Source organism: Eucyclogobius newberryi, unplaced genomic scaffold (genome assembly GCF_026437365.1).
Source record: "Eucyclogobius newberryi isolate DKJ021-1_F unplaced genomic scaffold, fEucNew1.0.hap1 SCAF_3, whole genome shotgun sequence".
NCBI lineage: Eukaryota > Metazoa > Chordata > Actinopteri > Gobiiformes > Gobiidae > Eucyclogobius > Eucyclogobius newberryi.
In genome coordinates this window covers 33,490,708-33,503,398 of record NW_027315945.1, presented here as the reverse complement: position 1 = coordinate 33,503,398, position 12,691 = coordinate 33,490,708, and the positions used below count along the sequence as shown (strand labels likewise).

General features: G+C 42.3%; 1 protein-coding gene across 1 annotated transcript in view; it reads left to right on the top strand.

The window, feature by feature from the left end:
• Positions 1-7,018: 7,018 nt before the first annotated feature.
• Positions 7,019-12,691, top strand: part of iffo1b (intermediate filament family orphan 1b) — a 27,039-nt gene continuing 21,366 nt past the window's right edge. Inside the window, exons 1-2 of the mRNA XM_072461042.1 lie at positions 7,019-7,996; positions 9,776-10,084. Of these exons, the coding sequence (XP_072317143.1) occupies positions 7,365-7,996; positions 9,776-10,084 (941 nt within the window). The 5' untranslated portion in view covers positions 7,019-7,364. The remainder of the gene's footprint in view (positions 7,997-9,775; positions 10,085-12,691) is intronic.

Sequence of the window (12,691 nt, the reverse complement as noted above, 5' to 3'; positions counted from 1 at the left end):
GGACCGTGCCTCTGGACTGGCAGACCGGGGTGGTGGTCCCTCTGTTCAAGAAGGGGGACCAGAGGGTGTGTGCCAACTACAGAGGGATCACACTCCTCAGCTTCCCAGGTAAGGTCTATTCCAAGGTACTGGAGAGGAGAATCCGACCGATAGTCGAACCTCGGATTCAGGAGGAGCAGAGTGGTTTTGGTCCCGGTCGTGGAACACTGGACCAGCTCTATACCCTCCATCGGGTGCTCGAGGGTTCATGGGAGTTTGCCCAACCAGTCCACATGTGCTTTGTGGATCTGGAGAAGGCTTTCGACCGTGTCCCTCGGGGTGTCCTTTGGGGGGTGCTCCGGGAGTACGGGGTTCGGGGCCCTTTGCTCAGGGCTGTCCGGTCCCTGTATGACCGGAGCAGGAGCTGTGTTCACTGCAGTAAGTCAGACCTGTTCCCAGTGCATGTTGGACTCCGCCAGGGCTGCCCTTTGTCACCGGTTCTGTTCATAAAGAAGGAGCTCGAGTCGAAAGGCAAAGCTCTCTATTTACCGGTCGGTCTACGTTCCTACCCTCACCTATGGTCATGAGCTTTGGGTAGTGACCGAAAGAACAAGATCGCGGATACAAGCGGTCGAAATGAGTTTCCTCCGCCGTGTGGCTGGGCGCTCCTTTAGAGATAGGGTGAGGAGCTCGGCCACACGGGGGGAGCTCGGAGTAGAGCCGCTGCTCCTCCACGTCGAGAGGAGCCAGCTGAGGTGGCTCGGGCATCTGTTCCGGATGCCTCCTGGGCGCCTCCCTCGGGAGGTGTTTCAGGCATGTCCCACCGGGAAGAGGCCCCGGGGAAGACCCAGGACACGCTGGAGAGACTATGTCTCTCGGCTGGCCTGGGAACGCCTCGGGATCGAGGAAGTGTCTGGGGAAAAGGAAGTCTGGGAGTCCCTGCTTAGACTGCTGCCCCCGCGACCCGGCCCCAGATAAGCGGAAGAAAATGTATGGATGGAAAATGTATTAAATGATTTCCAAATAAATGACATGGTAAATGAATGACATACAATCCAGTTTATTAGGAGGCCATTTAGTTTACTATTTAAGTTATTATGTTTCATTATCCTCTTTGCAGTCAAAAGATGGATGAGCTTGTGGAATATTTGAGATCGAGACACGGTAACGGTTGGCACATGGCACAAAACGTACTAATGAAAAATTATTTTTCATTTTTCTATATTTAAATTTAGATTGATCCCAGTGTAGTAAAGCTGAGCGATGAGGACCTGAAGGAGGACCATCCATCGCACGAAGATCGAGTATTTGTCTTTGGACACTTAGGAAACGACTTAAATTAAAACTTACCAAGAACAAGAAAGATCATATCGCAGACAACAGGCACATGAGGGGCAACAAACGTCAGGACAAATGACAGAAACATTGAGCTGGGAAAGCGAACAAAGAAGAGTCTAAAGAAGCACCTCATGGAAAGAACCCTACAGCTGTTTTTTACAGGAGGAGAAAATGTACAAGGCAAAAGTTCTGATTTTGAAGTGGATTTAACTGATTTTCAGGAAAATCCTTCTGCTGAATATTTAACAGTTTAGGAAATGTATGACACAAATAAGTTTCCAATGCTGCGGTTTATTTAAAAACAGAAAGGAGAGTCAAAGAAAAGAGCAGCGTTGAATCTGTTAAATGTAGTTGATCACTGCTGTACCGCCCCAGCCTCTTCAATATGGATGTTGTTTATATTGAACTTTTGATGGTTCAGATCATTTCACTGGGGACATTTAATGCCAGAACAAGAACCCCACTGAATGTGAAGGACTTGGAGGACAGTGGGACTGTGACTTTAGGCACTGCAGAGCTTTAGAGGTGGAACCCTTCAGTCTGGACCTGACCACTCACTGAGGAAGTGTCGCTTGCTTTTCTGAACCATCGTTCATTGAGGCCAGATTCTTCAAGAGCTCATTCAAGTGTTTTCTGAAGATGAAGTCATGAACAAAGACCTCCGCTTTAAAGTCATTCTTCCTGATGGGAGAGTTGAAAAGGCTCTAGATGTTGGTGCTGTGCTAAGGATTGACTTGAATGCCTCACTGTGTGAAGGAGGTTTCACAGGTGTCAGCGTTCAGACCCTACAACAAACACTGTGAGCCCTGACCACGTGCATATACCGTCATTATCATGTGCAATACCGTCATTATCATGTGAATACTGTCATTATCATGTGCTTTACTGACTTAATCATGTGCAATACTGTCATTATCCTGTGCAATACTGTCATTATCATGTTCGATACTGACTTAATCATGTGCAATACTGACTCAATCATGTGCAATACTGTCACTATCATGTGCAATACTGACTTAATCATGTGCAATACTGACTCAATCATGTGCAATACTGTCATTATCACGTGCAATACTGACTTAATCATGTGCAATACTGTCATTATCATGTGCAATACTGACTTAATCATGTGCAATACTGTCATTATCATGTGCAATACTGTCATTATCATGTGAATACTGTCATTATCATGTGCTTTACTGACTTAATCATGTGCAATACTGTCAACACCATGTGCAATACTGTCATTATCATGTGAATATTGTCATTATCATGTGCAATACTGACTTAATCATGTGCAATACTGTCATTATCATGTGCAATACTGTCATTATCATGTGCAATACTGACTCAATCATGTGCAATACTGTCATTATCATGTGCAATACTGACTTACTCATGTGCAATACTGTCATTATCATGTGCAATACTGACTTAATCATGTGCAATACTGTCATTATCATGTACAATACTGTCATTATAATGTGCAATACTGACTTAATCATGTGCAATACTGACGTAATCATGTGCAATACTGTCATTATCATGTGCAATACTGACTTAATCATGTGCAATACTGTCATTATCCTGTGCAATACTGTCATTATCATGTTCGATACTGACTTAATCATGTGCAATACTGACTCAATCATGTGCAATACTGTCATTATCATGTGCAATACTGACTTAATCATGTGCAATACTGACTCAATCATGTGCAATACTGTCATTATCACGTGCAATACTGACTTAATCATGTGCAATACTGTCATTATCATGTGCAATACTGACTTAATCATGTGCAATACTGTCATTATCATGTGCAATACTGTCATTATAATGTGCAATACCGACTTAATCATGTACAATACTGCCATATCCATACACAATACTGTCATATTTATGTGCAATACTGTCATTATCATGTGCAATACTGTCATTATCATGTGCGATATTGACTTAATCATGCGCAATACTGACGTAATCATGTGCAATACTGTCATTATCATGTGCAATACTGACTTAATCATGTGCAATACTGTCATTACCCTGTGCAATACTGTCATTATCATGTTCGATACTGACTTAATCATGTGCAATACTGTCATTACCATGTGCAATACTGTCATTATCATGTTCGATACTGACTTAATCATGTGCAATACTGACTCAATCATGTGCAATACTGTCATTACCATGTGCAATACTGTCATTATCATGTTCGATACTGACTTAATCATGTGCAATACTGTCATTACCATGTGCAATACTGTCATTATCATGTTCGATACTGACGTAATCATGTGCAATACTGTCATTATCATGTGCAATACTGACTTAATCATGTGCAATACTGTCATTACCATGTGCAATACTGTCATTATCATGTTCGATACTGACTTAATCATGTGCAATACTGTCATTACCATGTGCAATACTGTCATTATCATGTTCGATACTGACTTAATCATGTGCAATACTGACTCAATCATGTGCAATACTGTCATTATCATGTGCAATACTGACTTAATCATGTGCAATACTGTCATTATCATGTGCAATACTGACTTAATCATGTGCAATACTGTCATTATCATGCGCAATACTGACTTAATCATGTGCAATACTGTCATTATCATGTGCAATACTGACTTTATCATCTGCAATACTGTCATTACCATGTGCAATACTGTCATTACCATGTGCGATACTGACTTAATCATGTGCAATACTGTCATTATCATGTGCAACACTGACATACTCATGTGCAATACTGTCATTATCATGTGCAATACTGCCATTATCATGTGCAATACCGACTTAATCATGTGCAATACTGTCATTATCATGTGCAATACTGCCATATCCATACGCAATACTGTCATATTCATGTGCAATACTGTCATTATCATGTGCAATACTGTCATTATCATGTGCAATACTGACTTAATCATGTGCATTACTGTCATATCCATACGCAATGCTGTCATTATCATGTGCAATACTGTCATTATCATGTGCAATACTGTCATTATCATGTGCAATACTGCCATTATCATGTGCAATACTGCCATTATCATGTGCAATGCTGTCATTATCATGTGCAATACTCTGACATAATGTCAATCATATTGGTGCAATATTCCCTGTCCATACAACTGCTGCAAATAAGAGTGTTACTTACTATTTTCTTATTTTCTTTTTTTACTTTTATCAAGAATATAAGAGTTTTCTTTTTTCTTTTGTAAGAGCTCCTCTATTAAGAGTGTTTTTAAAAAAAAAGTATTTTATAAGTTATCTGTTCTCTCACTTCTGTACCTACTTGTGCTTTGTAACACTGAAGTTTCCCCACTGTGTGGACTAATAAAGGCTTATCTCATCTTATCTCATCTTATCTTATGTTAGTGAACAGTGCACCACGGGGACTTGAAAGGGGACTTGAAAGCGACATAGTCGACACGACTTTGGGAAGGACAAATGGGAAAGTGTCGAATCATTGCTTTTGGCCGGCAGGACCTACAGGAGGATAAATATCTGAGTTCCCGGACTCGATTTGCAGATTGAGAATGACTCTCAGATGGGAGTCTAAATGTTTAGATTTTCCTAAATACACAGTCTAGATGATACAACTGAATCTTTTTAAATTCATAGAATTGGATAGAATCGTATCATATGTAATTAATATCATGAGATGATGAATATGAATAAACAAACATGTTTTATTCAGTTATTGTGAGTCTGTATTTGATCCACCAGATGTATCACTGCTGTTGTAACTCATTATTTATTAAATCTCTCAAATTAATATAAAGGTCAATTGTTTGATACGCATCAGTTGAAAAATACAAATTATGTTCAGACATCAAGTCCAACACATCTTCATCACATTGAAAATCATTGACGGTGCATTCTTCATGACAGAGTGAGACGTTGTCCATGGTTCCAGGATGCAAATACTTTCTACCATCACATGCATTATGGAAGGGCATCCATGATTCAGTCCATCCCAGGATACAGACAGTAATATATATATATATATATATATATATATATATATATATATATATATATATATATATACACGCACATGTTTATTGTGCAGTTCTTCATGCTAACCACTAGATGACACCGTTGCATTGATTAAACAAACTCCACTCTAAATTAACAAATTACAATTCTGTTTTGTTTATTTAATATTTAGGTTTCTGTGTAACATTTTCAGCTGCACTTTTCCAGAGCTGATGGTTGTGAAGACACAGATCCTCACATGTTTATTATAGAATTATTATTAACTCACCAACATGTGAGGATGTGCAGACAGAGGCATCAGCCCTGGGAGCTAATGCTACATGGAAATGCAAATACTGGGTCTAAAAAAGCTCTGAAATTCTGCAAAATGGTCATTCTCAGTTCGAGGAAAACATGGTGTTAGAAAATTACTTCAAACCATCTCCATGGTTACTACGTTTGTTTTTGGCAATAGAACCTAAAATAATTAGGCGGCGATAGTGAAATTTTTTTATATCTACATTATTTTTTGGTGTATCCTGATATTGATATTTAGACGATATTATCAAATATCTGAAATATCTGAATTGTCAATCCAACAGAAATGCGTTAAACATGTCTTATTTCATTAATAATTAACAGAAAAATGTGTAATGTATTCGAAATATATCACAAAAACACAAACATATCACTTTAAACCCTTATTTCAAAGTTCAAAACATAACATTTTTCATTGTTGTTTTTAATCAGCTTTTTTTTGTTGAACATTTTATTTACACTCAATATTCAAACTGTGCAAATCTTCAAAACAAAAGTCACGATATTGCCACAGCCTCTAATCTAAAGACCTGATTAAACGGCTCTTCTGCTGTTCCAAACGCTGCGTGCGCACTCCCTCCGCACTGCCGCACTTACGGTAGCGCCACAATGCCGCACTTACGGTAGCGCCGCACCGCCGCACTTACGGTAGCGCCTCTCTCCGCCGCACTTACGGTAGCGCCTCTCTCCGCCGCACTTACGGTAGCGCCACAATGCCGCACTTACGGTAGCGCCGCACCGCCGCACTTACGGTAGCGCCTCTCTCTGCCGCACTTACGGTAGCGCCTCTCTCCGCCGCACTTACGGTAGCGCCACAATGCCGCACATACGGTAGCGCCTCTCTCCGCCGCACTTACGGTAGCGCCACAATGCCGCACTTACGGTAGCGCCACAATGCCGCACTTACGGTAGCGCCTCTCTCCGCCGCACTTACGGTAGCGCCACAATGCTGCACATACGGTAGCGCCTCTCTCCGCCGCACTTACGGTAGCGCCACAATGCCGCACTTACGGTAGCGCCACAATGCCGCACATACGGTAGCGCCTCTCTCCGCCGCACTTACGGTAGCGCCACAATGCCGCACTTACGGTAGCGCCACAATGCCGCACATACGGTAGCGCCTCTCTCCGCCGCACTTACGGTAGCGCCACAATGCCGCACTTACGGTAGCGCCACAATGCCGCACTTACGGTAGCGCCACAATGCCGCACATACGGTAGCGCCTCTCTCCGCCGCACTTACGGTAGCGCCACAATGCCGCACTTACGGTAGCGCCACAATGCCGCACATACGGTAGCGCCTCTCTCCGCCGCACTTGCTCCCGCTGCGGTCACGTCCAGACGCCAGAACTTGAGTGACTCGGACCGCGCTTCTCCCGCTCTCACACTGTCGTAGACACGCGGCTTTTCGCGCATATTTGACGGTTGCTTTCTGACCTTTTCGCCTTGTCCAGAGAAGGCACGGCTGCCCTCTCCCCCCACCTCTTCCACCTCCTCCTCCTCCACCTCCTCCTCCTCCCTGGACCGTCCCGTTTGGATTCGCCCTCTTTCGCTGCGGCGCCGTTGAACTCATCCCCGGCGACGTAACGCGAGCTTTGACGGATAAAGAGTCTTATTTTAACGCGTTGCATAATCGTGCAACTCGTGCGGCGGCAGGTGCGGCGCGGGAGAGCCGTTTATTTCACCCCCAAGTCCTGTGATTGTGAAGACCAGTCCGTGTTCATGCCAGATCTGCAGCGCTTCAGGTTCTCGTACCAGAGCATGAATCCTTTGTTGGGGGCGAGCGCGCACCTCCAACACCATCACCCGCACCAGCAGCTGCACGGCACCGGACACCACCCGGACTCCCCGTCCGGTCTGCTGGCGGACACGCGGCTCCCCGGTGCGGACCTTCTGGGTGAGACCTCCACCTCCTCCTCCTCCCAGACCTCTCCCTTCCTCCATCACCGCTCCGCCGGACACTTCCAGCACCGCACCGCGCCTCCGCCTCCTCCGCCTCCTCCCGTCGCCATGGCGCTGCGCAACGACCTGGGCTCCAACATCAGCGTCCTCAAGACGCTCAACCTGCGCTTCCGGTGCTTCTTGGCCAAAGTGCACGAGCTGGAGCGACGCAACAAGATCCTGGAGAAGCAGCTGCAGCAGGCGCTGGACGCGAACAAGACGTGTCCCGGCTGCGAGCAGGGCCGGGGCTCGTGCGAGCAGGGCCGGGGCCCGTGCGACCAGGGCCGGGGCTCGTGCGAGCAGGGCCGGGGCTCGTGCACGCAGGAGGTCAGCGTGCAGACGGGGCTCGTGGGGGCCGTCCCGCTGAGGCCCGGGTCACTGCCGTTCCACAACACCAACAACTCAGCCCACAGGTACAGGCCCGGTATACAAGTGTATATACTAATACTTTATATGAGTATTTGATAGGCCCGGTATACAAGTGTATATACTAATACTTTATATGAGTATTTGATAGGCCCGGTATACAAGTGTATATACTAATACTTTATATGAGTATTTGATAGGCCCGGTATACAAGTGTATATACTAATACTTTATATGAGTATTTGATAGGCCCGGTATACAAGTGTATATACTAATACTTTATATGAGTATTTGATAGGCCCGGTATACAAGTGTATATACTAATACTTTATATGAGTATTTGATAGGCCCGGTATACAAGTGTATATACTAATACTTTATATGAGTATTTGATAGGCCCGGTATACAAGTGTATATACTAATACTTTATATGAGTATTTGATAGGCCCGGTATACAAGTGTATATATTAATACTTTATATGAGTATTTGATAGGCCCGTATACAAGTGTATATACTAATACTTTATATGAGTATTTGATAGGCCCGGTATACAAGTGTATACTAATACTTTATATGAGTATTTGATGGGTCCGGTATACAAGTGTATACTAATACTTTATATGAGTATTTGATAGGCCCGTATACAAGTGTATACTAATACTTTATATGAGTATTTGATGGGTCCGGTATACAAGTGTATACTAATACTTTATATGAGTATTTGATAGGTCCGGTATACAAGTATATATACTAATACTTTATATGAGTATTTGATAGGCCCGGTATGCACATGAATATATACTAATACTTTATATGAGTATTTGATAGGCCTGGTATACACATGAATATACTAATACTTTATATGAGTATTTGATAGGCCCGGTATACACATGTATATATACTAATACTTTATATGAGTATTTGATAGGCCCGGTATACACATGAATATATACTAATACTTTATATGAGTATTTGATAGGCCCGGTATACACATGTATATATACTAATACTTTATATGAGTATTTGATAGGCCCGGTATACACATGAATATACTAATACTTTATATGAGTATTTGATAGGCCTGGTATACACATGTATATACTAATACTTTATATGAGTATTTGATAGGCCTGGTATACACATGTATATACTAATACTTTATATGAGTATTTGATAGGCCCGGTATACACATGAATATACTAATACTTTATATGAGTATTTGATAGGCCTGGTATACACATGTATATACTAATACTTTATATGAGTATTTGATAGGCCCGGTATACAAGTGTATATACTAATACTTTATATGAGTATTTGATAAGGATTATCACAGGATATTATGTCAGTCCAACAGAAATGTGTTAAAAGAGTCTTTTTCTGGTAATTATTATTGAACAATAACATCATCATTTTACATTTTGTTCATTTTAAACTGGAACATTTAAAAATGGTCATTCACTTCCTGTTTGAAAATAAAGAAGTGACATCACTGCAGCGGATATGACTTAAAAAAAAAAAAAAAATGAAAAATTTCAAATAATCACAACTAATTACACAGATGTGGGCGGGGATAGGGGGCACTCAAGCTTCATTTGCATTACTCAAACATGCATCAATCTTTCAAAATACAAGTTTGAGGACACAAAAGATGAGGAAACGCCGTCATAAGAAGGTTAAAAATTGATTAACCTAATGTTTAAAACAGGTCTTTAAACACATTAGTTCAAGTTTAATCATCAGACAAATCTTAGTGTTATGATTATTGTGAGTTTTCCAGTTCTTGCGATGATATACGATCTTTATGCCCCGCCCCCTCCCGCAGGCGTCCCACCTCGCTCTTCACGCCGCCGGCCGACCATTACGCCGGGAACCCGTCCATCACCATTAGCCAGGCGTCGCCCCGCGCCGACTCCCCCGGCTACGCCTCCACCGCCGCCAACCCGCCGCCGCGCTTCCTCCCGGGCGCCGCCTGGTCCTACAGCCACGTCCCGCGCCGGCTGACCAGCCCCGGCGCGTCCTGGGCGCAGCCGGACGGCGTCGGCGTGCAGATCGACACCATCACGCCGGAGATCAGGGCCCTGTACAACGTCCTGGCCAAGGTCAAGAGGGAGCGGGATGAGTACAAGCGCAGGTACAAGTACTCCCACGCTTATGCAAGTACTCCCACGCCTGTACAAGTACTCCCACGCCTGTACAAGTACTCCCACACCTATGCAAGTACTCCCACGCCTGTACAAGTACTCCCACGCCTATGCAAGTACTCCCACGCCTGTACAAGTACTCCCCCGCCTGTACAAGTACTCCCACACCTATGCAAGTACTCCCACGCCTGTACAAGTATTCCCACGCCTGTACAAGTACTCCCACGCTTATGCAAGTACTCCCACGCTTATGCAAGTACTCCCACGCCTGTACAAGTACTCCCACGCCTGTACAAGTACTCCCACGCCTGTACAAGTACTCCCACGCCTGTACAAGTACTCCCACGCCTGTACAAGTATTCCCACGCCTGTACAAGTACTCCCACGCCTGTACAAGTACTTCTACGCCTGTACAAGTACTTCCACACCTGTACAGGGAGAGCGCAGTACTAGAACTGTGTAAATACTTCAGAAGAATAATACTCAAGTAAAAGCCACGGGGAGCGGGACGAGTACAAGCGCAGGTACAAGTACTCCCACGCTTATGCAAGTACTCCCACGCCTGTACAAGTACTTCCACACCTGTACAGGGAGAGCGCAGTACTATAACTGTGCATATACTTCCGAATAATAATACTCAAGTAAAAGACACGGGGAGTGGGACGAGTACAAGCGCAGGTACAAGTACTTCCACGCCTGTTCAGGGAGAGCGCAGTACTATAACTGTGCTCAAAATACTTCAGAATGATAATACTCAAGTAAAAGACGCAGTAGTCTCACATTAGGCGAGTCAAGTAAGAGTAAAGAAATACACAAACTACTCGAGAAAAGTAGACTAACTGTGATTTATAAGTGATTTAAGTTGAAAAGTTATGAAGTGGATTTAATTGTAAGGATAAAATAAACCTTAAAGTCCCATAAAGTAACTGTAAAGCCAAAAACAACACAAACACTGAGCTCCTCCTGCTGGTTTCCATGGTGATGTTGGTCCTTTCGCTGTAATGCTCCACAGTGTGACATCAAACTTATACATCTCCATAAAGAATGCTCAGAAATGTGGTTTTAACTTTATATTTTCATGGAATAAGATGATGCAGATGAAAGTCACTGTTAATTTAAATAATTCACAAAATGCAATGTTCACAAAGAATTAACACAAACATGAGACAAACAAAATCATTTCTACTGAAGGAGCAAAGCAAGAAACACAAAAGTTTAAACCATTTCATTCTGTCACTGTGTTTTTGTCTTGTAGTGGGAGGAGTTTAGAGTACTGTTGTCAAATATATTACTCAACTTAGAGGTAAAGTATTGTATCTGAGGAACACTTTATTAACAAGTTACTCGAGTAGTAGTAGTAGTAGTAGTAGTAGTAGTAAACTGTAGAATGAAGAGAATGTCCGTGTTCTCGTGCTCTTGGGCCAGACACTTCAGTTACTCATGGTTTCATTTCACTTCATGTCTGATTCCACATTTATAATAACAATACTTTTTAGAATGCAGTTTTCCAATATACGAGTGGTTACTTTGATCATAAAGTACTTCATACAGACAGTTCTGACGACTGGAAGGTACAACTCTGTCCTACTTATGTATATTTCTTTCAGTGTCAGGTATTATTGCCCTGAGTATTCTGTTTCGATACTACAGCTAGTACTTTAAGTAGTGTATATTATTATTTTTAGGTCAAAACTATTTTATTGTTATTTTTAGGTCAAAACTATTTTATTATCATTTTTAGGTCAAAAGTATTTTATTATAATCTTTAGGTCAAAACTGCTTTATTACTATTTTTAGGTCAAAACTATTTTATTATTACTTTTAGCTCAAAACTATTTTATTATTATTTTTAGACCAAAACTACTTTATTATTATTTTTTAGGTCAAAACTACTTATTATTATTTTTGGGCCAAAACTACTTTATTATTATTTTTATGTCAAAACTATTTAAAAAAAAATGTTTTAGGTCAAAACTATTTTATTATTATTATTTTTAGGTGAAAACTATTTAAAAAAAAACTATTTTTAGGTCAAAACTATTTTATTATTATTTTTAGGTGAAAACTATTTTAAAAAAACTATTTTTAGGTCAAAACTACTGTATTATTATTTTTCACAATAAGTTGGCCTACTGTCAAGTCATGTAAAGATGCACTATGTCACATTGCTGGTGGAGGATTCACTGTCTGCTTTACTCTTCATGGAGATGTTAAGACTCTACCTAGTTACAGACCAGCTCTGCGGAGAGGCGAGCCCTGTTACCGCTTCATCAAGACTTGTTTGTGCTATAAAAACACTGTAAATTGACTAAATAAGCTGTAGAAAAGCTCCAGAGTGCAGCTTTAGGACCTACATGAGCTCTGGACGGGCCGGTGTGCGTCCTCATTTGCAGTGCAGCGCCTCCTGTTGTTTGGTGTGTGTAACGACAGTAAAACAGCAGATGGAACGACACGTTTGCCAGGCCAAATACAGACGCGGCTCGGGCTAAATATACGGCAGGAATGAAGGTCAAATGTGAGCGTTTAAACCGACCCCTTGTCATCGGGCGCTCCGTGTTCTGAGCTTTAGTGGGTCAAACGTTTCAGAAGGCGCAGGG